At 41.2% G+C, this 27,816-nt stretch overlaps 2 protein-coding genes and 1 long non-coding RNA gene across 12 annotated transcripts in view; 1 reads left to right on the top strand and 2 right to left on the bottom strand.

The window, feature by feature from the left end:
* TAOK3 (TAO kinase 3) overlaps window positions 1-19,792 on the bottom strand; it is a 183,611-nt gene extending 163,819 nt beyond the window's left edge. For 2 of the 8 annotated variants that reach the window (XM_020877285.2, XM_070475289.1), the window contains exon 1: window positions 19,623-19,792. The gene's annotated coding sequence lies outside the window, so the exon portion shown is untranslated. Of the gene's footprint in view, window positions 1-9,078; window positions 9,280-11,630; window positions 11,775-17,685; window positions 17,859-19,518 lie in introns of those variants that run through there. The other 6 variants (XM_020877284.2, XM_070475288.1, XM_070475283.1 and 3 more) reach the window with 5 other exon arrangements.
* A 2,860-nt stretch (window positions 19,793-22,652) lies between these two features.
* Window positions 22,653-24,143, bottom strand: LOC139037789 (uncharacterized). The gene is made up of 2 exons (XR_011490687.1): window positions 23,786-24,143; window positions 22,653-23,377 (listed from the first exon to the last, which is right to left on the bottom strand). It is a non-coding gene; the product is annotated as an uncharacterized lncRNA (long non-coding RNA).
* A 54-nt stretch (window positions 24,144-24,197) lies between these two features.
* The window catches only part of SUDS3 (SDS3 homolog, SIN3A corepressor complex component), a 147,493-nt gene continuing 143,874 nt past the window's right edge, over window positions 24,198-27,816 (top strand). For all 3 annotated transcript variants that reach the window (XM_020877280.2, XM_020877279.2, XM_020877281.2), the window contains exons 1-2: window positions 24,198-24,459; window positions 26,734-26,803. In XM_020877280.2, coding sequence (XP_020732939.1) covers window positions 24,318-24,459; window positions 26,734-26,803 — 212 coding nt within the window. In that variant the 5' untranslated portion in view covers window positions 24,198-24,317. The remainder of the gene's footprint in view (window positions 24,460-26,733; window positions 26,804-27,816) is intronic.

The raw sequence follows: 27,816 nt of genomic DNA, 5'->3' as shown, positions 1-27,816 counted from the left end.
AGCTAAATAAACAATGGTGTGTGTGTGTGTGTGTGTGTGTGTGTGTGTGTCTTGGGCTGGTATTTAATAAAGGACTTAAAATGCTTTAATTTGAATTATTTTACAAAAATAAGCAATTCTACTCCTAGGCCTATACCCAAGAGAACTGAAAACATAAGTTCACACAAAAATTTGTACATGAATGTTCATAGCAACATTATTCATAAAGCCAAAAAGTGGAAACAACTCAAATGTCCATCAACTGAAGAATGAACAAACAAAATGTGGAATGCCCACACAATGGAATAGAATTAAGCCATAAAAAGGAATAAGTACTGATATATGCAACATGGATGACGCCTGAAAACATTATGCTGGAGAAGCCAGACCCAAAAGACCATATACTATATGATTCCATTTATATGAAATATCTAGAACTGGTAAACCCACAGAGACAGAAGGTAAGTTAGTGGTTGCCAGGGGATGGAGGTAATTGAGAGTAACAGGGTTTCTTTTTGGGGTGATGAAAATGTTCTGGAATTTAGACAGTGGTGATGGTTGCACAATATTGTGAATATACTAAAACCCTGAATTGTACACTTTAAAATGATGAATTTTATGTAAATTTTAGCTTAACCTTAAAAAAAAAAAAGAAAAGATAGTTGTGAGTTTGGTCTTCTGAATAACTTGATTTGGATTTGTGGTATAATTGAAAAGAAGTCTGACCTTTGAGTCAGCAAATCTAGGTTTAAGTTACTTCTGCCACTAACCAGCTGTGTGATCTTAAGAACATTACTTAACATCTCTAAGCCTCAACAACCTCATCTATAAAGTGAGAATTAATGCCTCACAAACCTGTGAGACTCATGAAATAATATCAACTATAAAGCCTTTCATATAAAGTGAAAAAATTTTCATATAAAGCCTTTCATATAAACTGAAAAACCTTATTGTCATTTTGTATACTTAAAAATGATTTTTTAAAATAGTAAGCTGTATTGAATAGTCCATAACTTCAACTTTTATCACTGGCACATTATCTAACCAGCTTTTATTGTCAAATATGAATGGCATCCTGGACTTGTAGCAGTTATCCTGTGGGCACTAGTAGTACAGCATGTTACAAACTTATTTAATTCTAATCTTCACAGTGAAAGGTATAGAATGATGGTTATGACCAGAGACACAGATCTGAGTTTCAGTCCAGGTTCTTCCACTGACCTTGAGCAAAGACCTAACTTCTTTGACCATCAGTGTACTATAAAGCATGTGTCTGTGTGAGTGTGCATGTGTGTGTGTGTGAGAGAGAGACCTACTTAGTAAAGGAGTTATAGGATCATTGAGATATTTGATATGTAAGGCACATAATGCAGTATCTGGTACCTAGCAAGCAATCAATAATCAGTAGTTGTTATTATTATTTCCATTTTGTGGAGTAATAGGTTTAAATAACTGGTTTCAGTTAACAAGTCTGAAGCATAACCAGGAATAAAAAATAGATATTTTGCTCACACTACTTCAGGTAATCAGGATAGGGGATGATTCAGTATGTTTCCTATGTGTTAAATAGCATCATATGGAGCACTCTAGTACTGCATTAGCCAAATAGCTTAACTTTATGCCCATCAGTTAAAGAAAAGACATAATCCTATTCAGCACTAGCACAAGGTCTGACACAAATACTCAGTAAATATTTACTGAATAAGCAAATGAATAAAGAGTGTTATTATTGGCTGTATTTACAACCAAACATCAACACAAAATCCAAAGCATTGACATTTCCAAATACCTGTACTTTTACATATATAAAACATTTTCTTTTTGAAAGTTTTCATTTGTATTTTGAAAGGTCTCATTTCAGTATCCTATTTGTTCTTTGACATTAATACAAAGGAAGGCACATATTTTTTTTTTAAAAAGTAGGAATGTAAACTGATGCAGCCACTGTGGAAATCAGTGTAGAGGTTCCTCAAAAATTTAAAGACAGGGACTTCCTGTCCCAATTGCTGGGACTCCAGGCTCCTAGTGCAGGGGGCCAGGGTTCAATCCCTGGTCAGGGAACTAGATGCCACATGCCACAACTAAGAATCCTGTATGCCACAACTAAAGATTCTACATGCCACAACTAAGAGATTGAATGCTGAAATGAAGATCCCACCGTGCTGCAACTCAGACCTGGAGGAGCCAAATAAAGAAATAAAAAAAGTTAAAGACAGAACTACCAAATAATCCAGTCATTCTACTTCTGGGTATATATCCAAAGGAAAGTATAAAATACAATTTTATTCATCCGTAAAAAGAAATAAATCTTGCCACTTGTAACAACATGGATGGACCTTGAGGACACTATGGTAAGTGAAATAAGTCAGACAGAGAAAAATAAATACTAGATGATCTCACTTATGCATGGAATCTAAAAAAAAATAATAATTCATGCATATAAGAAACAGATTGGTGGTTTCCAGAGGTGGGGGAAATGGGTGAAGGTGATCAAAAGGTAAAAACTTACAATTAAAAGATACATAAGTTCTGGAGATGTCATGTGCAGCATGGTGATTACAGTTAACAATACTGTACTGTATACTTGAAAGTTGCTAAAAGAGTAAATCTTAAAATCTCTTTCCCAATGGAAAAAAGTTATAACTGTAAAGTGATAGTGTGTGTGTATGTGTGTGTGTGTGCATGCATATAATGAGAACTCTTTAGGATTTACTCTCTTAGAAACTACATATACAACATATAGCAATGTTGATTATATTTATCATGTTACATTATATCCCTTGATTGATGTTAACTAAATTTACAATGGTAGTCACTTCACAATATATACATATATCAAATAATTACAGTGTATACTTTAGACTAATACACTTATATGTCAATTATATCTCAAAAAAATTGGAAAAATAATAAAGGGGAAAACAAAAAGTTTTCATTTGGGGGGTCCTAAATGCTCTCTGGCATCAATACAAAGGAAGGAATTTACTATTTCAAACAACAGGAGACTGAGAATGAAAGCAAGATATTCAACTGAAGTAACAAGTATTCTTATGTTTCAAATTCTGAATATATAGTTTGTCTTCCTTAATAGAATTCTGATAGTTTCTTAAGAGCAGGAATCATATGCAATTAATTTCAGTATACCTTTACAGAGCCTAACCTTACACACAGCAGGCACTTAGTTACAATACATTTAAACAGCTGGGTAAGAATATTTCTTGGCTATATAAAATGTATTGATCATATTTAACCTATTCTGCAAAACACTGAAGGTTAATATCAGGACTAAAACTCTCCATGTGAGGCTGGCTATATCATTTTAAGAAAGAAAACCATACAGATACACACACATAGTTTCTCATAAAGAAATGCAAACATGTCAAACTATAACCAGTTTATAAAACTGTCTTCATTTGCCTTGCATATTTCTATAAATGAAGTGACAGATCTGCACCAAGCTGGAAAACTATTCAGGTCCCCTCAATATTACTAGGATTGCTGACTTGACTTAAGACCAGTATGATGAAATAGATTTACTACTTTGTTTTCTTTTCCTTCAAGTCATAGTTAAGTACCTCAGCATTATACTAGGAACAGTGAAAGATTTAATTGTAAGATATTGTCCTTGTACTCAAAATACTGACATCATTAGTGAAGATGAGACAACGGACAATGTAAAATGCTATGCATATTTTCATTTACTGGACCTCTAACTTAAAAATCACCTGGGAAAGACAAACATCATATGGTTTCACTTATATGTGGAACGTAAAAAAGAAAAGAATGATACTAATGAATTTACACACAAAACAGAAATAGACCCACAGACACAGAAAACAAATGTACTGTTACCAAAGGGGAAAGGGGACAAGGACGGATAGATTAGGAGTTTGGGATTAAAATATACACACTACTAAATATAATATAAATAACCAACAAGGACCTATGATATGGCACAGGGAACTATACTCAATATTTTATAATAATCTATGAGGGGGGGGAAATCTAAAGAAACATATATATGTTTGTATGATGGAATCAATTTCCTATACACCTGAAACTAATACAACACTGTAAATCACCTATGCTTCAATTTTAAAAAATCACCTGGGAGTTTGCAGCAAAACAGTAAGAATTGAATAGGAAAAGTTTCAAACAGGAAGTAAATTTTACACAGGGTCTTGAAGAAAAGGTAAAATCTGACGAGGCAGAGAAGGGAGGAGGGCTTTTTGAGCGAAATAAATAGTAACAGAGGCTCAACACTTGAATCAGCACAACGTTCGAGAGACAGACTGACTTCAGTGGCAGAAAGAATGGACCAAAGAACATAGGAAATGAAGTTGGATGAGTAGTATGGGACAGATTAGACAGGATGTCAGAGGTCAGGCAGAAGAGGTTAGACTTAACATGGTGGATAACAGGGAACCAATGAAGCTTTCCAGTAAGGGGAGAGGTGTGCTGAAAGCAGTAGCATTTAAAGAAGGTTAATCAGGATGAGCTGGAAAAAAGAGGGAAGTGAAGGAAGGCAATTGTGGTAATCCAGGAATGAGGTGATAAGGGTATGAGTGGGATAGGTGCACATAGAGTGTTTCTTAGTGGCAGTGTGATGGGCCTTCAAACTGTAAAATTGGGAGGGGTACCAGAAAAACAAGGACGAGGCACAGACTAACCAAGGGACTGGCTACCAGGTAGTTGGACCACAGATTAAAACCTGGACATCTCAAACACTAGAAATACTTCCACAAGGCCTAAAGGTTTTTCAAGTACTCTAAAAGTAGTTCCAGAGAAGGCAACGGCACCCCACTTCAGTACTCTCGCCTGGAAAATCCCATGGACGGAGGAGCCTGGTAGGCTGCAGTCCATGGGGTCGCACAGAGTCGGACACGACTGAAGCGATTTAGCAGCAGCAGCAGCATAAGTAGTTCCATTGTTTTGTTTAGTAAATTTACTGAAGGTGCTCCCTAATTTCATAACTGTTTTGCTAACACAGCCCCATGAAAATCTGTTCAGGTAAAAATTCATTTGTTTTCAATACATTTTTCAATATAAAGTTAGTTAACCTGTCACAGGATATTAGCTCCCAGAGAATAACATGGTGAAAAGAGAAAAACATTCTTCTTTACATTCAAGTGTATGTTCTTTACAGTCTGGCTCTAGTCCCCCTCTGCCTGAAACAAAAACCAAAAAAACTAACACATCCCTTGAAAACCCAACCTGGTCCCCCCCCCACCGCCCCCCAGCCCCCAGCTGATCTAAAATCTCAAAACAGTCCTGACTTTAACTTGGTAGTGAGCCAGTCCGAAAAAAACCAACAAACTCTCGTGAGAAAATGAATTAAGAAATTAACACTTTGCCATGTTGCTTTCCTGAGTTGTGCTATCAAATTTGGAAGAAATTCTCAGAAGTGAAAAACAAGGAGAAAAACGTTACTAAAGCCAAATTTAGCAGGTTCATTTTTTTTTTTTTTTACTAAATATTTAAGTCTACAGTCAACTCTTCCCTGCTTCCACTCTCCTTAGAAAGAGTAGTAAATACAGAAATGGCATAAAGAAGATTTACAGATATCATTCACACGCTCCACAGTTTTTTCGGATTCTTCTATTACTGCAACACTGACCCTGCTATCTGTACACAGTTGCACGCACTGTTTCATACCTCCTTTCAAGATCATTTTCTGGTAGAGCTGTGAATCAGACTTGAAACGTTCCCATATAACGTTAACAAAAATAACCCTATCTGCTATCATTCACTGAACTCTTCCTTTACAATATGTAACCAAACTTGTGCTTTAATACACAACCTCATTTAATCCTCATAGCAATATTGCAAGGTAGGTACTATGATTATGCCTATTTCACCAGTGAAGAAACCGAGGCTTTGGGAGTTCAGGGAATTATACAAGGTCACAAACCTAGTGACCTAGTAAGTGGCAGACGTGTTCATCTGACATGTTCTTGTGAATCATTAGAATACACTGCCAATCCTACATATATGTGAGTGAAACCAAAAGTGAGAGATAAGGAAGGGTAGCTTGCTATTCACAGAGTCAAAGGGTTTGGGAGGAGCATCAAAGATACAAATGGAGAGATTTCCGGACTCTAACCTTTCCTTACACTATTCCTGGAGGAGAGTGAAACTCTGCTATGAAAATGGAGTGAACTGTCTCCTCTTGTAGGAGGACACATAATACATGACTGTTTCATGGTATTGACAGAATCTCAACATCTTAATTTGATTCACATTAAAAAAAATGTTACTTAGATAGGCCAGGTCAAGACAAATTAGGCTGATTGGTGACATCAAAATGCTTTAAAAAAATATTCTTTAATAGAATTAAATAGACCTATTAAATTAAATTTAATAGACCTGAGCAACCTATGTAACTCCTACCAATGACCACGAAATAGAAACTAGCTTTTTAAAGCTACTTCTCAGTACAATATATATATTCATAAGAAAACATTTTTAAAAATAACTCTCCTCCTTATGCATCTGGGCAGAGATGTCATATTTCCTCCATAAAGCTTCCTTTTATGTTGCAACACTAAGAATCTCAATTTCAGGCTGAATTAGAACAACTGAGAACTGCAAAGTCCTTCACAGGATATGGTTATTTTTAATAGTTTTTATATAAATTATCTAAATATTATTTTATATAAATTGTCTAAAACTTTACGTTTTAACTCTGCAGTACTCTTCACTAGAGGGTAAAGCAGTTAAAGTTTCAAGTTCTGTTTCCCCTCACCCTTCTCTTTTTTTTCTGCTAACACATGGTCTTTCACAAAAGAGTCGGTGTGATCTCTGCCAACTGAAGATAACAGATATGACTGTGGTAAACTCAAGAGGATGAAGCACATGTCAAGTAATTCAGAAGTTTAAAACTTGTCACCTGTGTGTGAAACCAGCAAACAGTTATAACTGGTTAAATAAACATGTACAAATTAGTAGGATGCAATTAGTAACTACCACTTTTCCCTCCAATGAGTGGTGTCTGGGCTGGCAGCCATTACAATCTGCAATAATCAATCACTACTGTGAAGCCCCAGCAACTTCCTCTGCCCCACCCCCATCCAACCTCTGACTGGGATACTTGTGGACTGCTAAAAGAATGCTCAGACAATCACAAAAGTCCTCCTTATCAGTGAACACTGAAATTTACCTAATTTGCTCTTTCAGGTTTTTAACATTTATAAATATTAAGAAAAAAATGCTATATGATATTTCAAAAATCATTTGAAGGTTTTGACTTCCTTTTTATACGTTAGAAAGAATAGTGTCCCCAAATCAGTAATATCCAGTGCAATGCTTCTTGAATGAAAATGTATCCTATGCATCTGACTCATTGGAAAAGACCCTGATGCTTGGAAAGACTATAGGCAAAAAGAGAAGAGGGCAGCAGAGGATGAGATGGTTGGATGGCATCACTGACTCAGTGGACATGGATTTAAGCAAACTCTGGGAGATAGTGAAGGACAGGGAAGCCTGGCATGCCTTCAGTCGACAGGGTCACAAAGAGTTGGAAACGACTTAGCGACAGAACAACAATCCTATGCACCATCGTAAGACTTTACAGATAAAGACTTTACATAAAATACCAGGGGTTTATAAGTCAGGGTTATACACATTTCATTTAAACCATGTTCCAAGAGTCTAGTAAATTTGGGAAAAACTGTTAAGGTAGCTTTCCTGGTTTATAAAATATTATGCATGACATACAAAGTATGAGATATTAAAAAATTTCCACTTGTCTACTTCAGCTAATTTCACCTCATGGACTGGAGCAGTCCCATAAATTATTACCTCATGCCTAAGATATTTTATTTTTATACTTTAATAAGGAAACTACCCTTACTACTAAAGAAAAAAAATTACAAAACAAAGTAAATGTGATCAAATGTTCTGACTTTTCTGTCTCTAAATGTGATATTACATAAAAAAAAAAACCACCAAAAAACAACTGCTCTGCTTTCTCTCCTTTTATCCCTTACTGTGAAAGAAGAAAAATGGGAAGTGGCTTGTTATTTTTTAAGATCTCCAGGATAAACAATGTGCCATTTTAAGTAGCCTAATTTTGAACTGTTGTCTTATAGTAATAATATCATTCATTACCAAAAACTGCATCCATTTAATAAAAATAGCCTTCCATATATTTAAAATTTGTGTTTAAAAACTCTTCTGACAAGATTTTGGTGTTTTATTTGCAGCTTAGTATTTACCTTACTTATCCAGGAGAAAGGAAAAAATAAAACACTCTGAAAATAATCCCCACTAATAGTTATTTGTAGAATATCAAAATACAAATTAAAATAAATAAAGCATATGAATCCAGTGACTTTTTAGGTTGATTACTCTCAGCTGGACTTTTGAGTTAAGGCCATAAATATTCACATGAAACTCAACAGAGTTTATTAGCTATGTTTAGACACAAACTATATTTATAATAAAACATTACATTTAAAACAAAACACCAAGCTCACCCTAAGTAGATCTTCTCAAATGCATGTCCTACATTACCCATTCGACATACTAAAGACTAAAAATTCTTTGCTTAGCTACAGTAATCAGTAAGATTGCCCCAGAGATGGCTTTCTTTAAAAGGCTGCCTCTTATTCACTTAGGAAAGATAAAACTGAATTTCACTTTAGTTGTAAGAACAAGACCATGCTATCAGCACCTTCATCCTGAGAAAGGAAGTTATTATAGACAGTTTTATAAATGAGGCTTTAAGACAGTACTTCCTGGTCAGACAGTTAACGTCAACAGCATTTTATATAGCTTTACATTTCGACATTTTGGAAAGAACTTTCTGAAAACTTTTCCTGATTCTTTTCCTCCGGTCACCACAACAGAGGAAAACCAGCTCAAGCTAAACAAACCTTAAGGTAAAATCTACGAAATCCTACCAATGCCTACCATTATGGCAGCATGCAAATATCAGAACTGGTTGTTATTGTTGATAATATCAGCTTAAGTTTTAGTCATTGTACATTTACGCACCCTCTGTCTAACCCCCTCTGTGTGCTGGAGTGAGGTTTCAGGGTACACAACATTAGAAGGAAAAGAAACGTCAGAAGGAAAAGAAAGGAAAAGACAACTCACCAATTCCTTGATAATGAAGATGATGCCAGTCACCATTCACAGTTCAATTTTCAAATTTAAAGTTAGCTCTCTTTTAAATTTATATATATGTACATATACAAACAAGCAAAAAAACCCAACTCCACGAAACCTTGTACAATCCGAATAAGGAACTGCAGATAAAAGCGGCGTGACCTGGGCGCTGCTCATGACTATCGGTATTGCAAGCTCAAGTATTTCCTGTTACGACGCCCATTGGTTCCCACAGGTGCAAGTGCCTATGGGTGTTGCCGATTTACCCTTCCTTTGGTAAGTGAACCGCTAAAGGAGATTTCAGGTTGGCACAATCAATGCTGGGAACTATTGGGGCAGAACTACCCCGGGCTAATACCAAGAGCCTCCAAAACTAGATTGATTGTGAATTGATGATTACCTAATTCAAAATGGCTGGAGAAAATTTATTTTAGTAGACGTTTATGATTTTTCAAGACGCACTGTTATTAAAGAATATTTGTGACTTTACTCAACAAATATGTATTAATTGCTTTCTCTGGGCAAAGCTCTATTCCAGGCACTAGGAATATAGTAGTGAACAAAAGTTCCTGTGGTCATTCATACACTGTCTGGTAGACTTTTGACTATTTTCATATATAATGAGAAAACTTCCCTAAAGGCAGAGACAAAAGAAATTTATATGGAAATTCAGAGAGTCAATTGTAGTGCTTATTATACAAAGCTAAAAAGCATTGTAATTAAGGCCATGCCACCTTAAACCTTAAAGAACTTTTCTAGAACCCAGTACAGAAAAACAAGATTCTTTATGTTTTCAGTGTTTCAAAAAGGCCAGGTTGGAGGCAATGGTGTATGTTCCAGCACGGAAAAGGAAAAACTTCTCACCATGAGTCACCAGTGACTAAGTTCTTTTAATTCAGGCTAAAAACACATTTCAAACCCAATTACTTGTACATGCAGAAAACTGATAACCCCAAATTAACATCAGGAGCTTGATTTGACCAATTTTCAGGGTTAATATCAGCAGCTAAGAAAAATAAATGAAGTGTTTTTAATGGGATAACGTCCCTGTACTGAATTCTGTTATCATCATTTTGGTCTTATAAGTCTTTACTGCCTAAGGGCCATGTTAGAAGCTTCCATTAGATTTTATTACAAGGAATGTTGTTTTCTTATATTGTAGCCAGACTAGGACACAATCATCTTGGATGTATGATGTCATGGTAGGAATGGCTTTCATTTGTATTCAGTAAAACAAAAATACACTAAATTCAGGGCTGCTCAAAAAAATGTAAAGCCCAGAGATTAAAATATATGGATAAACTCTACTCTTCCCAGCTATGCTTCACTTCCTTAGGATTTTATTTTTTATGTTTCAAATAACAAAACCTTCTTTTTAGACAACAAATGGGAGAAATTCCCAGAGCCAAATTCATCCATTTAGTGAGTCAATAAATCTTTATTGAGGAACTACTACATGTTTCCCTGGTGCCTCAGTCACTAAAGAATCCTCCTGCAATGCAGGAGACAGGGGTTTGATCCCTGGGTCGGGAAGATGCCCTGGAGAAGAAAATAGCAACTCACTCCAGTATTCGTGTCTGGGAAATCCCATGGACAAAGGAATCTGGCAGGCAGTACTTGGGGTTATAAGGGTCAGATACAACTTAGTGGTTAAACCACCACCACTACATGCTAGGTAGGCACTGTTTCATGAGTTGGGAGAAAGCAATGAGTAAGAAAATCTCTGTTTTCATGGAGTCTAAATTCTAGTGAAGGGATATAAGACAAACAAAGACATAAGTAAAATAACTGGTATATCAGAATGGTGTCCTCTCTCCAGTACAGAGAAGAATGCAATATGAAAGATAAGTATAAAAATAAGAAAATGTACAAAGCAAGCACTTAAGGAATTTAGAGGAGAGAGTAGCAAGAAGATGATCAGAGAAGGCCTCAGGAAAGATGGTATTAAAATTAGATCTGCGGGAATTCCCTGGTAGTCCCAGTGGTTAGGACTCAGCGCTTTGACTGCTGGGGGCCTGGGCTTGATCACTGGTTGGGGAAACTAAGATCCCACAAGTTGAGCTCTGAAATATGAGGGATAGAAAAGGCATTCCAGGGAAAAGAAATAGCAGGAACAAAGGCATGAAGTAAGTGCTTGGCTGTAAGCAGGCTGTTCTGGCTGGGGCACAGGAGATAGATATAGATATATATAGATATAGATATAGATGGATTATGAGGCTATTGGAATGCTAAAACAGGTTGATAAATCTGTACTGAATTTAGTAGGCCACAGGGTATTAAAAGTTTTGAACACGGAAGTGACAAAATCAGAGTTGTACTTTAGGGGGAATAAGAGAGCAACAGTGTATACAGGAAGAACAAAAAAGAGGAGACTGGAAACTTGTCACATGACCTTCCTGAACATATATTTTGGGCTTTCATTAGTTTTTTCTTGGACCTTTAAGAAATATAAAGTAAAACGTATACTGAGTTGAAAAACCAGATCTAGGTTACAGTGGTCAAGTTTGCCACTGTCAGTATGGCCTTAGGAAGTCACTCACGTTGTTGTTGTTGAGTCGCCCAGTCGTGTCTGACTCTTTGTAACTCCATGGACTGCAGCACACCAGGTGTCCCTGTCCCTCACCATCTCCAGGAGTTTGCCCAAGTTCATGTTCATTGCATTGGTGATGCTGTCCAGCCATCTCATCCTCTGATGTCCTCTTCTTCTTCTGCCCTCAATCTTTCCCAGCATCAGGGACTTTTCCAATGAGTCATCTGTTCTCATCAGATGACCAAAATACTGGAGCTTCAGCTTCAGTCCTTCTAGAGAGTATTTAGAGTTGATCTCCCTTAAGATTGACTGATTTGTTCTCCTTGCAGTCCAAGGGACTTTCAGGAGTTTTTTCTAGCACCATAGTTTGAAGGCATCAATTTTTTGGTGTTCTGCCTTCTTTATGGTCCAGCTCTCACAATAATACATGACTGCTGGGAAGACGATAACCTTGATTATACAGACCTTTGTTGGCAGAGTAATGTTTCTCCTTTTCAGCACACTGTCTAGGTTTGTCATCGCTTTCCTGCCATGAGGCAATGGTCTTCTGATTTCATGGCTGCAGTCACCATCCGCAGTGATTTCGGAGCCCAAGAAGAGGAAATCTGTTTCACTACTTCCACCTTTTCCCCTTATATTTGCCATGCAGTAATGGGACTGGATGCCAAGATCTTAGTATTTTTAATATTTAGTCTTAAGTCGGCTCTTTCACTCTCCTTCACCTTCAAGAGGCTCTTTAGTTCCTTTTCGTTGACGGCCATTAGGGTGGTCACATCTGCATATCTGAGGTTGTTGACTTGATTCCAGCTTGTAACTCATCTAGCCCGGCAATTCTCATGATGTGTTCAGCATACAGGTTAAACAAACAGGGTGAGAGCAGACAGCCCTGTCTGTTGTACTCCTTTCTCGATTTTGAACCAATCAGTTGTCCCATACAAGGTTCTAACTTTTGCTTCTTGACTCGCATACAGGTTTCTCAGGAAACAGGTAAGATGGTCTGTTATTCCCATCTCTCTAAGAACTTTCCACAGATTGTCATGATCCACATAGTCAAAGGCTTTAGTACAGTCTATGAAACAGAAATAGATGTTTTTCTGAAATTTCCTTGCTTTCTCTGTAATCCAGAAAATGTTGGCAACTTGATCTCTAGTTCCTCTTCCTTTTCTAAACCCAGCTTGGACATCTGGAAGATCTTGGTTCACATAATGCTGAAACCTAGCATGCAAGATTTTAAGCAAGGTCTTACTAGCATGGAAGATGAATGCAACTGTCCGATGATTAGCACATTTCTTTGGTACTACCCTTCTTGGGGAGTGGGGTGAGAATTGATCTTTTCCAGGCCTGTGGCCACTGCTGGGTCTTCCAGATCTGCCGACATAATGAATGCAAAACCTTGCTGGCATCATCCTTTAAGGATTTGAATCAAATTGATTACATTCTTTGAGGCTGAAGATGGAGAAGCTGTATACAGTCAGCAAAAACAAGACCTGGAGCTGACTGTTGCTCAGATCATCAGTTTCTCAAAGCAAAATTCAGGCTTAAACTAAAGAAAACCAGGAAAAATAATAGGCCAGCCAGGTATGACTTAAATCAAATCCCGTATGAATTCGCAGCAGAGGTAATGAATAGATTCAAAGGACTAGATCTAATTAACAATGTGCCTGAAGAACTAGGAACAGAGGTCCGTAATATTGTACAGAAAGCAGCGAACAAAACCATCCCAAAGAAAAAGAAAAGCAAGAGGGTAAAGTGGTTATCTGAGGAGGCTTTACAAATAGTGGAAGAATGAAGAGAAGCAAAAAGCAAGGGAGAGGGGGAAGGGTACATCCATTTAAATGTAGAGTTCCAAAAAATCGCTAGAAGAGAAAAGAAAGCCTTCTTCAAAGAACAATGCTTAACAATAGAACAACAAAAGGGGAAAAACTGGAGATCTCTTCAGGAAAATTGGAAGCATCAAGGGAGCATTCTGCCCAAAGATGGATACAATAAAGGATAAAAATGGCAAAGACCTAGTAGATGCTGAAGAGATCAAGAAGAGATGTAAAGAAAACACAGAAGAACTGTATAAAAAAGATCTTAATGAAGTGGATTACTACAATGGTGTGGTTAGTCACCCAGAGCCAGACATTCTAGAGTGGAAAGTCAAGTGGGCCTTAAGAAGTCCTGCTGTTAATAAAGCTAGTGGATTCAATGAAATTCCAGGAAGTCACTCATACTGAGTCTCAATTTCCCTACGTGTGACCTATTAATTATTCTTTTTGGAGCTAGGAGCCACGGGATTCACCAAGTGATTAGATACTGAGGATAGAGCAAAAACAGCACTAAAAAATGGTTTCAAGTGATTAAAATAATAAGCAGCTACCACTTGTTAAACACTTCCTATGCATTTATCACTGTACTTGGTGCTTTACATAAATTGCATCACTTTTTCCTCATAAGCCATAAGGGCTTGGCTCAGCTGGTAAAGAATCTGCCTGCAATGTGTGAGACCTGGGTTCGATCCCTGGGTTGGGAAGATCCCCTGGAGAAGGGAAAGGCAACCTACTCCAGTATCTGGCTTGGAGAATTCCATGGACTGAAGAGTCCATGGGGTCGCGAAGAGTCGGACACAACTGAGCGACTTACACTTCACTATTCCTTATAAGAATCTTGTGAGGCCCATATTTTTGTTTTATAGAGGAGAGAACTGAGAGCTTTAAACACTTAAGTGATTTAACCAAGATAAGCCAGCTGGCATAGTGATAAAGCCAAAATAGGTGCCTGGGTCTGAGTCTCAGGCCCTTTCTCCTTTTAAAGTATCATGCTGTTTCCTACACAGCAGATAAATAATGCTAACATTTGTTCTTGGGTTCCAACAGAATCATTCTTTTAACACTCTTTTTACTAAAAGCCCTCAGTGAAAATATGAAACTAAATGTGAACATAAATATAATCTAATAATTAGCCTATCATTAATTCATTCACACGCATTCAACTGACATCTAGTAAGCATCCTTCATACTCTGTGTCTGCTATTAAATCTTGATCTAGAAGAGTTAAAAACTCTATTTATGTGGTTGGGGAAATATTTGTGTATTTACACAGAAAGCCTTTAAGAAGTAAAGGCTAATGTTTGCAATAGAATGAAAAATTGGCCATGAACTTCAATTCTCTTTTTGTATGCCTACTGCCAAGACCAATTAGATTATTAGTCTACTTAAGAAAGCATTCTGTCTTGATTAGTGCCATCTATTGTAATGGGTAAATAAAATGTATTTGAATTGTCATAAGCCTTGACTGCTATGGACAGAAGCCAGTGTCATTAGACAGAAAAAGAAACATATAAAAATAAAAATTGCACAGAGTCCTAGTTTGATTTGGAAATAAAAGGTTATCCCTCTGTCCATAAAGAATAGTGTGAGGAAGTAAAACTGAAATCTTCTAATGAGTACTTTGATAACTAACTAAAATAGTAAGCATAATAAATATGGGGTTGATTTTACTATCCATCATTTTTACTGAGGCCAGGGGTTAGGTGAAAGATTCCCAAACACTAGGCTACAATGTATCAGTTCCAATGTCAGGAGCTAAACTGACATGAGCCACCTGTGAGTAGGTTTTGCTAGGTGTAAAATTTTTATTACAAGGCATGTTCCTCTTCTCACTCTAGGGATGATAAATGTGTATCTGTGAGAAAGGGAATAATGGTTAGGAGTTGCTCTGAGTTAAATCATGAAACTGACCCCTATGTCATTCTAATGTAAAAAGAAATAATTTACAAAAGCTTTAAATATACTCGTTTCTAACAAATCTCAGGTCAGACAGAAAAAAATGCATTAGGTTGATTTATATTTAGGTAACTTTAAAAACATGTAGCTGGAATGATAAAATTTATCAATTTAATTCCTACTATCATAAAATTTCTGAATACTTGTTATTTTTAATTTGTTGCCCATAGCCTGTAAGTGAGTTACATCTCATTTTGGTCCGTTAATTCAATACATCTAATCCATTATTAGTTAGACAAAAGTAAATTATTTTTTTTTACTACAATGACTTTGAGTTTGAAAATAGTAACAATTTTTTAATGTATCCTCACAAATGACAAAGTAACCAATTAAATGAATGTTAAAGCTAAATAATCACTACACTTTCCATGAAGAAATGTAATTGTACAATATCCGATAACTCAAGACTACTAATTCAAAACTATAGTGGGACTCTCTCATTGAAGACTGAAAAGAAGTCTTCTCTTAGAACAGTCACAAATCACTGATGGAAGCATTCCCTCTGTCCATCTGCTTTCTTTTTAGGGGGAGGGAAAAAACAGACTGAAGGAAAGGATTATAAAGGAAAGATGCTTTTAATGTCTATAAAATAAACTCTAAATAGACCCTAAAGTCACAGTACCAATAGTTACTTTTCATTCATTCTCCCATACCACTGAAACCAACAAGTATGAACAGTGGCAAACAAGAGAACTTTTCTCAGGTTGGCTTAAACATTAAGCCAAATTAGATATCAAGGTAGACTCCGAGATTACAATGATTTGACTGTATATGACTCAAGTGCTAAAGAAAGTATAAAATGGGTTATTGTATTTACTGGGCAGTACTTGCATCCTGCTAAACTAAGACTAAGAATTATTTAACAACTCCAAACCAAAAAGAGCATGTATTCTCTGGTGGCTATAACCATTCATACGGAAGGATGAGGCTCCTTCTTAATCTCTACTTTTGATTATATTTTTTTCAATAAAAAATGAACAGGTAAAATGAGCATAGGTTTCACTAATTTACATATTAATAGCTTCTCAAAGTGTAGTTTTATTTTGTGAACAGATGAAAATAAACTCCCACAGAATTGCTACCCTCCTAACCAACTTCCCCTACCTCCACCCCATGTCCCCAGGAATAAAAAGTTATTATAGGCCCTTCCTATCATTAAAAATTCTATTACAAGGGCTCTCTTGTCAGCATCTCTGGGTCAATACCATAGCATAACGTGGTTGAAATGACTGCCTTAGTAATCACTCAGGGGAGTATCAGAATATTTTCTTTTCTTAGAAGGAACTAAAGTTTCATCTTGAGAGACCACTATTTGTACCAGACAGAAATGAGCTAACAAGGATGATGGAAGAGCTTATCTGCTGAAACATTTCTATTACTTTGCAGGATTATTGTTACTTAGATTCTCAATCCTTCTACAGACAATTTCATACATTACATGCACTACATAATGAATACATGCCCCTTATAAATCTAGGCTTTCCAGGTGGCTCTGTGGTAACGAATTAGCCTGCCAATGCAGAAGATATGGGTTCGATCCCTGGGTCAGGAAGATGCCTTGGAAAAGGAAATGGCAACCCACACCAGCATTCCTGTCTGGAGAATACCATGGACAAGAGGAGCCTGGTGGGCTACAGTCCAGGTAGTGCACACCAGCATTCCTGTCTGGAGAATACCATGGACAAGAGGAGCCTGGTGGGCTACAGTCCAGGTAGTCCAGAGTCAGGGTCGACTAAGCAAGCATGCCCCTTGTAAATAACCCTCTGGAGTTAACTAACCTTCCTTTTACTTTTACCTAGGGCTCTGGAAAAATAAATTTAATGTAAAAAAGTTACACTTAATACATCTTAAACATAGTCTCTCATATTTTAAATTTGTTTTTGTGTATTTATTATTTGTATTTGTGTATTTGTTCCTCTCATCACCATAACTTCTGTTTCTGAGGGCTTCTGGTTGGTGGAATTTTCATAACCACACCAAACTCCACACTTTCTGAAACCACTGTATCTGATACAAAACAGTTCTGTATCAGGTAATATCAAATAAAAATCCTCAAATGATACAGTCCCTCTACTTATTATTACCCTAATGTAAGATGTCTTCAGTAATTTTTGTCTTGAATTTAAACATACAGTTCTCTATAAGCCTTCTACATTATGTCTTTGAGAAATAATGCAGCATTTCTTTTTTCTTCTTAGCTGCCCATTACTGAACACAGGCAAAGGCTTCCAATAAGACATTATTTTCAACCTGAAATAAATATGATATCTAAATAACTGCAAAATGATAGGTAATTACATGAAAATAAGTGTGAGATAAGTCACTTCAGTCCTGTTGAACTCTTTGCGACTCCATCGACTATAGCTCTTCTGTCCATGGGATTCTCCAGGCAAGAATATTGGAGGGGATCATTCCCCAGTTATTTCCCCCAAGTCATCATTTTCTAAGTCTACTTCTATGAAAAAAGAAACCTGTCGCAAGATAAGGGGTGAGGAGAAGCAACACATAGAAAAAAAGAGGTTAAAAAATTCAAATGTAAAACTGCTGGGAACAATCATAACAAAGCATGTGCATTCAAGAGAACACTGGAAAGGTAGTCAGGACAGTATTAACATATCCTAAATATTCTAAACAACTAGCCTGGTCATCAATTTTCACATCTGTCAAAGTAGGAGGCTGCCCCCCTCATTTCCCACCCCCTATAGCTTTCCACTATTTGTTTTAGCATTTTACTAGACATACACTTGCTTTCCACCACTGCATAGTGTCTGGTTTAAATAGGCTTCTCTCTCTCCCTTAGCTTGTCCTGGAATTATGCCTAAATTTCAGTCCTGGTAGTTTTTAGGACAAGAATTCTAACTGGAAAGTGCTGTTAGTTCAGTGACTCCAATACCTCTTTTCAAAATTTAGTTTGACTTTCCAACCATCTTTCCAACACATCAAAGATAAACAGTCAAACTTAGTATATTCGTTCCTTTAAGTCTGCCTTGTAAACACTGATACTGGTGTGCTGCTGAACCTGAAAGAATTTCTGAGCTCCTCGCTGAGCCCAAGTGAAAAAAGAAGCAGGTTCTATCAAAATTTAAACAACCTGATGAATCAAAAACCTGCATCTCCAAGAGGGGCTCTTCCCTTTCCACTTGTTTGTGGGAAGTTTAAGAAGCCCTCTTCAACTTTTCACGCCCTGAGGAAGCTACTGAAGTCAGGAAGCCCCTCACTTTCAAGGCATTCACGCCCAGCTTGGAGAAACAGACGGGAAGCCAGGCGGCCAGCGAGCAGAGGTCCCTAGCCCTTCACTCCTGCCCTTTCCCGGATTCCCGCACTTCAGCCGGACCCTCCAGTACGTGCGTTCTCCCTGAAGCTGTTCATTACATAATCCCCGCTCCTTAGAGTCACCCACGGAATCCTGGGGGCTCCCGCGGCCCCCAGTCTCCCACTCCGTCCTAAGAAAGCTCAGCTGACTGCACCAGGGGAGCGGCGGCCGGCTGTTGCGATTCGCCCAGCGCCGCGACCCGGACCCAGACCCCCTCTTCTCGCCCACGCGAGGAGGGGCCGCGCCTTCGCCACAGCCCCTGGGGACCCCCTCAGACTCAGGTCCTCAGCCCCCAAGGGGTCCCCCGTCACAGCCGCTGTCCCAGCTCCTCTCGGTGTCCCCCAACACACCTGCTGTCCCAAGCCTCTTGGAGTCCCCTTTGCCGCTCATACCCTCTGTCCTGGCTCATTTCTGGGTCTACTCCTTTGAGAGTCCCTTCCCCAGCCGCTCTCGGGGTCCTCCCTCAGACCCACTGTTCCAGCTCCTTTCAGGGTCTTTCCCCCTCAGATTCACCGTCCCAACTCCTCTCAGGGTCCCCCTCCTCAGATCCCCATCCTAGCTCCTCAGGGTTCCCTCCTTAGACCCGCTGTCCGCTCCTCTGGGGCCCCTCTCCCGTCACACCCGTTGTCCCAAGCCCTCTCGATGTTTCCCTCTCAGGCCCGCGGGGCCGGCCCCTCTGAAAGGTCTCCTCTCCACAGAGCGGACTGTCAAAACCACTCCCGGAACTCCTCTCCCTCGAGTCCTCGCCGACCCCACTCCGCCCTGGGTCCCGTCGCCTCGACTCACTCTGTCAACTCCTCCCGCCCCGGTGCTCTCACCTCAGACCTGCTGTCACCACCCCGGGCCCCGCGTCGCCGCCGCCGCTTCCTCTCTCACACTTGCTCCCGAGTCGCTCTTCTGCCGCTTGTTCCCTGGTGAATACCTGGGTCCAGTCACTGAATGTCCGGTCCAGCAGCGCAGAGCCTCCGCCCGCTGTCTCCGCGTCGGCTCCCACTCTCGCAGGCAGGACCCCAACGCCGCCGTCGCCACCGGGCGCCTCACGGACCCTCCCGCGGCAGCCGCTGCTGCTGTCCGAGGTGCGGCTCCTGCCAGGGGTGGCCAATCGCGCCCGACTGCGCCGAGCGTGCTCCGCCCCATCGTCCCAGTCTGCCCGCCCCCTGCACCCGGCCACGCCCCTAGTCAGGCTCCGATAGGCTCTCTACTGACCTTCCCTGATAGTGGGGCACAGACTCTTGGTCGGATATAGGTACTTGATTGGAGGTGCCTGGGAAGCCGAGCGGTCGATGGCTCCCGAGGATTGGTGGAGTTGAATGTGGGCGGGATAGGGAGGGGCGGGGTTTCCTCAGACGCGGAAGACCTTGCCACTTCAGTTACCCGCTGGCCCGCCTGGGGTGGGGTCTGGCTTGTTTGTGCTGGGTTGGGGGTCAAAGTTCATGGCACTCCTTTCTGAGTTTTCTTGGGAGACTCCCAAAGGCTGGGGCCCCCTGGGACCACCTTGTTAGAGTCTTTGAGGGTCCCCATTCCCCCGTTATACCTGGCACAGCTTTCTAAGTAATTCTGCTATAAATTGATAATGGCATTTATTCACTAAGGACTTATGTTTCCTGAATTTAAACTCTAATATCTTTGTCTAGGGTGTTGTCCTTTCTTGCATTGCGTTCTACCGACGTCAGTTTGAGGCTGCTGGGGGGAAAAGAGTCTATACTACATGCATACTCTGCACAACTAGGCACTCAACACTGACGGGGCACATTTTGGTAGGTATAAGGACAAAGCTTAAGAAATACTTAGTTTGTGGGTTATGATAATCATTTTGACAAGTAGGAACAGGAACTGTGTGCTAGGGAAACCCTTGCTAGCTTTAGCAAGACTTCAATATACTCTTTTTCAGGGCAACATGAAACGGTTTTAATGATTTTGTGGGAATTAATGACCAAAGTATAATGAACTTTGACCCAAAAGCAACCCGTGATAACCAGAGAAACCCATCTTGACCCAAGCGGCAAGAGGATACTTGCCAGGGGTGAAAGTGCATCCTATTAACTCAGAGTCATTCTTTATATTTTTGTGAAACTGGCTATGTTGATTAAATCAATTAAATTAAAACTAAAACCGCTACCTTCACCCCTAAACCCTAAAGTTTATGGACTTTGACAATTCAGCCTTTTGTGAAGACATTGTTTCATTTTAGGAACACAGTTTGTTCCTAAGCCTTATCAGATATATACAGGACTTCGCTCTTACAAAAGTCTCCATCATTAACTCTTTTTTAACGCCTGCGAACAAAATTTTTCTAAACAATATTCAGGTTTTTCCTAGCAGTTTAAAATCATTGCTGTGTGTTGTGTTAGTCGCTTGGTCGTGTCTAACTCTTTGCAAACCCATGGAGGTCCTCTGTAGCCCACCATGGTCCTCAGTCCATGGAATTCTCTAGGCAAGAATACTGGAATGGGTTGCAATTTCCTTCTCCAGGGTATCTTCCTGACCCAGGGATCAACCTGTGTCTCCTGGATTGGCAGGTGGATTCTTTACCACCCAGCGGGGAAGGATGGCACAGTATGATTTAAAATCGTTATTTAAAGTAGTGCTCATTCCAATTAAGATCATCATACTGATCTAAGACCATACTTGCCATCCTTTCCCGCTGGCACAGTGGTAAAGAATCCACCTGCCAATGCAGGAGACTCAAGAGATGCAGGTTTGATCCCTGGGTCGGGAAGATACCCTGGAGAAGGAAATGTCAACCCACTCCAGTATTCTTGTCTAGAGAATTCCATGGACAGAGGACCCTGGTGGGCTACAGAGGACCTCCATGAGGTTGCAAAGAGTCGGACATGACTGAGCAACTAACACAACAACCACCAATTATGATGCTCCCTTTAAGATGTAATTTTGAGTGTTAGGGTATGTAACAAGGGTTTGGCAGGCCTTCCTCTAAGATGAATTCTTATGTCAATATTGCCTGAGCCTTGTGACTGGGTGCCATTTTGGGAAGGGATGCAGAGATTTCAAGGTGGTAAAACTTGATTTTAAGGGAATTTGATTTTTAGAGGCCTAGGGAAAGACTGTCCAAAATCATATTAGACAACTATACATGTTGGATAAGACTAAAGTCATGAGAGAATTTTTTTGACTAGGTCCTGTTTCTTTATAACGTATTTATTAGTTAAGAGCTCATCCTGAAAATGTGAAAGTGTTAGTTGCTCAGTTGTGTCCAACTCTTTGCAATCCCCAGGACTGTAGGCCCCCAGCCCCATCCCCAACACCCCAGGCTCCTCTGTCCGAGGGATTCTCCAGGCAAGAATACTGGAGTGGATAGCCATTCCCTTCTCCAGGGGATCTTTCTGACCCAGGGATTGAACTCAGGTCTCCTGCATTGTAGGCAGATTTCTTTACCATCTGAGCCACCAGGGAAGCCCAAGAGCTCAATATGGATAGAAAAAAATGGGATAAGTTCACTATGCAAGTGTTGAGTTCTGTCTAGTTACATAAAAAAGAAAGGCATGATCCTTAACAGATGCTATTTGCAATTAAGTAGACAAAAGTAAGCAACATAGACATGCCAGTATCTTGAAAGGAAACCAATTAGCAATTATATCAACTCTTTTTTTAAAAATCATTATATCATTGTATCAATGAACTCTGATTTCTAAAATGTTGGTGCTTTGTTTGGTGTTATTATTGCTACTGATGGAAACTCTAGTTGCTCAATATAGTTGATTACAAATAATTTAGACGTGACCCAACAGCATAAAAAAAGAAAATGACTTCATCCTTTGGACAAGAGACAGTTTTGAAGTTTTAGTTTTAAAATAGATGGTGGACCTACAGGGAGCCACGCGAATGCCTCTTATTTAGGAGCTTCAGAAGATCTCTGAACTTCTGGGAAGACATTACAGCATTCCATTCTGAAAATTTTTGAGTTTTGTTGGGAGGAAGAATCCGTCAGAAGTAGAGCCAAGATTTTATTTACAACAAAGCATAAAATAAGAAATGTTAAATGGGATGAGAAATAAATTTTTCTTTTTGAAAAGTCTCTATGGGGACCAATTCAGAGATAAATTTGGTCACAAAGGATCTGAAATTGGGTTCCATCCTGGCTTTTACATCTGTGTTCAACTTTATTGCTTGTACATTATTATTATTATTTTTTCCCTATGGAGACTTGTTTAGTTGCTCAGTTGTATCTGACTGATTTGAGACCCCCTGGACTGTAGCCCACCAGGCTCCTCTGACCATGCAATTTCCTAGGCAAGAATATTGGAGTGGGCTGCCATTTCCTTCGCCAGGAAATCTTCCTGACCCAGGGGTCTAACTCGAGTCTCCTTCATTGGCAGATGGTTTCTTTACTAATAAGCCACCAAGGAAGCCCTATGGAGATTTGGGTGCAACATAAAGAATAGTGTTACTCTGGACAAACCGTTAAACATCTCTGGGCCCTTTTATCCCTTTTCTTGCTACACACACCTGGATGGGGGACATCCTCAATTTGTTCATTAAGCAAAGCTTATAATACCATGTCTCCTTCTACTCAGAGTAATCACACAAATGAATTCATACAGATATTCAACTCTCTTGTTTTCCAAATTACCAGCTAGTACCTTCCTTACCTGTGTCTAATTAATTTTCTGCAGGCACATGTTCCACTTGCTCAGGTGAGAATTGGTTAGCAAGTTCCTGGATTGGGAAAAACAACCTTTTAAAAAATTTATATTCTGAGAAATATGAGGCAGCTGTACTGCAGAGGACCTGGCGGGTGACAGTCTAAACAAAGCAGGCTGGCCGTTACCTTTTTTTTTTTTTTTTTTTTTTTAAGAAAAACTGACAGCTCTTTTCTTATCTGTAAAATCGAGATAATACCGTACTGAGCAAACCTACACAAGGGGAAAGTCCTACCCACCGACTGGGAAAATACAGTTTTGTTTGGCCCCAGCATGGAATATTAGCATCTTCGTTTTCATTTTAGTTCTTCAAAAGCTCTAAGCAGTCAGACGAGGAGCCGGGCTCCTTTTCTTCGGGATGATCAAGCAAACTCTAAATGTCTAGGTTTCCCGACCTATAAACGGGATGGTTCATGCCATTCACCTGTTTAAGTTAGAGACCACCTCCACCTACGTAGCAGAGCCCTGGGCACCCTTTGCCTCCCAAGTCTCCAAGAAAGCATCTCTGGTTTTGGCTCCAGGCGCCGCCTCGTGGCTATTTCCGTAGGTGCCTCTGAGCTTTAGGGTCCTAGCCGCGGTCGGGCCTGCCCAAGAATTTGCCTAACTCGAGAGCCTATCTGTGCCCCTCCCCTCTACCCGTCGAGGATTTTAAAGACGGCAATGAAGGAGATGGCGTTACGGCGAAGAGGGCGACCGGCGGCCTCGCCACTCCCTCTAGGATGGCGGAGTCAGGCGGTCGTCAGGCAGCTCGCGACCCGGAAGTTGCTGCAGGCGCGAGGCCCCCGTTGCCGAGAGCGGGCGCGCGGGGCGGAGCTTGGCGAAGACGGGGAAGGGGTCGCCGGCGCTCCGGCTCTTGGAGTCGGCGGCTCCCTCAGGCGCTGCGACGGGGACGTAGAGCCTGGAGGGCGGGTGGCTGTGGCTCCCGGGGGGCACGCTTAGCTTCGGGCGGAGGCGACATGAGTGCTGCGGGGCTGTTGGCGCCGGCTCCGGCCCCGGCTGGAGCGCCGCCGGCCCCGGAGTACTACCCGGAGGAGGACGAAGAACTGGAGAGCGCCGAGGATGACGAGCGCAGCTGCCGGGGCCGCGAGTCGGACGAAGGTCTGTCTGCCCGCCCGCTGGGCAGTCCCGGGCGGGGGTGGGAGGGCTGCGGGAAGGGGTGGGGCTGTCTGGGAGCGGGGCGGGGCGATTTATGGAGCTTGGGGGTCGGCTGGAGGGGCTGCCCGGAGGAGCGCGGCTCCCGGAAGTTCCCCCGACCTGTGTTGGGGAAGGACTTGGTTGAGGACAGTTAACGCGGAGAGGGGCCTTAGGGTGCTGTTGTCAGAGCTTGTAGGTCCCTTTAGGGTTCTGCTCGTCTCCTTCCCGCTGTCACCGTTTGAACTTCAGCTCTTCACGGGTTCGAGTGAGAAAGCCGCCATTCATTAGGTCTACTGAGCACTCCTCGCTTTTTAGTTCCTGAGAGGATCTGAGCAAAAGCCCAGTTTAGCTTCCTAGTTACCAAGGTGTCCCCCCGCCGCCCCGGGAAATGCTTAAGTCAGCCCTGCTTTGGGCAGTGCTGGACAGGTTGGTTAAAAGAAGGAGACCTGGGATCGGTCAGATCGAATTAGATCTCAGTTTGGCTCAGTGAACCCAGCTTAATGATATCAGGCAATTTACGTAAGCTTCTGAGTCTCAGTTTCTCCAACAGCACTGGGGCTGGCAGTAGTACCTGCTTCCTAGCGTAGGTGCCAGGATTAAATGAGCTTCAGGCCTAAAGCAGATCTTCCCTGGTGGCTCAGTTGTAAAGAATCCGCCTGCCAATACAGGAGACACGGGTTCGATCCCTGGGTGGGGATGATCCCCTGGAGAAGGAAATGGCAACTTGCTTCATTTTGCTTGCCTGGGAAATCCCATGGACAGAGGAGCCTGGTGGGCTACAGTCTATGGGGTCGCAAAAAGAGCCAGCGAGGACTTAGCAACTGAGCACACACACTGGCTTAAAGCATGTGAACTGGTCCTTGATAAAAATAGTGTTCACCACTGGGGAAACGCGCTCAGGGAGCAGGAGATAGGGATTTGCTTAATGATGCTCAGGTGTTATTTTTTCAGTTTCGCAGTCTTTATATTATCATTACTGAAGTTTGGCAAGTGTGAGGAACACTTTTTTAGGAACTGAGGAAGGAGCTGGCCGCAGGAGGAGAAAGGTGAAGTTTTGAAAGAACAAGAGAGAAGAAAGAAGAGAGATAAAGAGAAACATTTGGGTGGACTGGTCTGGCTCAAAATAGCGCGGTTGAGCAAAAGCTAGAGCAGTTGTCTGGAATCAGGAGTATGTTTTATTAATCATCTCACTGTGAGTGGCAGACAGGTGACCACTCAGGGTAGGCTCCTTTATTGAAGGAGTGAGGAAAAGTGGGATGGAGGGTTGGATCTGCAGCAGGCTTTAAAAAGGCAGCTGTGTGTGCAAATACAAAGTTGAAGGAACTTGCTGGAATTCTGGTTGAACTACCTTTGAAGGCAAGGCTTAACCAAGAGAATTTGAAGATGAATCACTTGTATTGCCTTTAATGCCCACAAGGGGGAGCAGTGAAGCAAAAATTGATTTTCGTTTCCCCCTCAAATAGGACTGTTGAAATGAGGTAGATACTCCAGCCATTTGCTTATTCTAAAAACAGTGTTTAAAGTATTCTGAGACAGTTTCTGTTTAATTTTCTTCTCCCCTTCCTTCTCCCTTTGAAAATATTTCTGTAGTTAGAGTTCCTTTAGTTGGTTTGGATTCTCCTCTGTATATGTGCTTGCTCGGTTGTGTCTGATTCTTTACAGCCCCATGGACTGTAGTCCGCCAGTCTCCTCTGTCCATGGGATTTCCCAGGTAACAATACTGGAGTGGATTCTTCAGGGCATCTTCCTGACCCAGGGATCTAACCTCCGTCTCTTGAGTCTCCTGCATTGGCAGGCAGATTCTTTACCACTGCGCCACCTGGAATATGTGATGTAAAATCTCATAGGGATTCAAATTGGGCATATACCAAAAGAGGATGCATGTATTAGGTTGTTTGGAGTAGGAGCAAAGCTTGCTGCCTGTAGTTTTCCAGTCTTACACCCACATCTCCTTTTGCTGAACTGCCAGTGTTTCTGCCAAAGTAACAGCCTTGACTGACCCACTGTGTCTGACGCACCCTGTTCTCTGGCTGCACTTCAGATAAAGGCAGGCTCTTTGGATAAGTCTGGCTGTGTATGAGTTGGAAATGGAGCTTTCCTGTTTCGCTGATGGCTTCACACAGGTCTGCATTGAGTAGAAACTCATTTTTCAGAAGTCTGTCAAATGTCACTGTATCAAGTGATACCAACTCTGTGAATTATGATTTTAACAAACCCTTATTCCCTAATTTTGCTCAGACACTGAGGATGCTAGTGAAACTGACCTGGCAAAGCATGATGAAGAAGACTATGTAGAAATGAAGGAACAGTGAGTATGATTTTTTACGTTTCTTCTTTGGTATACAGAATTGACAAGGGCATCTTTAATGGTGGCCTAGTGTGTATGGTGGAGAAGGCAATGGCACCCACTCCAGTGCTCTTGCCTGGAAAATCCCATGGATGGAGGAGCCTGGTAGACTGCAGCCCATGGGGTTGCTGAGAGTCGGACATGGCTGAGCAACTTCACTTTCGCTTTTCATTTTCATGCATTGGAGAAGGAAATGGCAACCCACTCCAGCGTTCTTGCCTGGAGAATCCCAGGGACAGGGGAGCCTGGTGGGCTGCCGTCTGTGGGGTCGCACAGAGTCGGACATGACTGAAGCGACTTAGCAGCAGCAGTGTTTATGGTTTTCACATAGTGCTTCCAAAGACCACGCATGTGGGTACAATTTCCCCCCTTTAAATTTGTCACATTTAACCAGTCTTCCTGTGCTAAGAATCTTTGAAGGGTTAGGCTAGAAAGAACCTGGAGGAAACTTTCCCAGAAGAAGAAGACCGTGGAGGAAGGAAAGGGGGACCCATTGGTTGCTCCCGCCCCCCTTTTTTAAGTGAAAACCGTTGCTTGGAGAGGGGGAATGGCGTTTCCCAGCCCCTTGGTTCTCGGGTGGGTGTGACCACGCTGAGCACTGGCCAAGGCAGGGCTGCGTGTAGACACCAGGCGAGCCGAGGGAGACCAGGGTGGGGAGCAGGGCCGGCCCGACGCCTGCGCCCGTGCCCCTGCCACTCGCCCTGCGTCCACATCCTGCCTCCAGTGGGGCCACACCTCGGAGCGACTGACAGCACTCCCTCTTGTCCAGCACTCAAGAGAGCACGGCGCAGATCTGCTAAGTATTTGTGGAATGTTTTTGAGAATCTTGCCTTGGCTTTTCAAATTCTTTGAAGTGAAGTGAAAGTCGCTCAGTGGTGTCTTTTTGACTCTTTGTGACCCCATAGACTAAACAGTCCATGGAGTTCTCCAGGCCAGAATACTGGAGTGGGTAGCCTTTCCCTTCTCCAGGGGAT

Source organism: Odocoileus virginianus, chromosome 12 (genome assembly GCF_023699985.2).
Source record: "Odocoileus virginianus isolate 20LAN1187 ecotype Illinois chromosome 12, Ovbor_1.2, whole genome shotgun sequence".
In the NCBI taxonomy this organism is placed as follows: Eukaryota; Metazoa; Chordata; class Mammalia; order Artiodactyla; family Cervidae; genus Odocoileus; species Odocoileus virginianus.
This window is presented reverse-complemented; position numbering and strand designations above follow the sequence as displayed.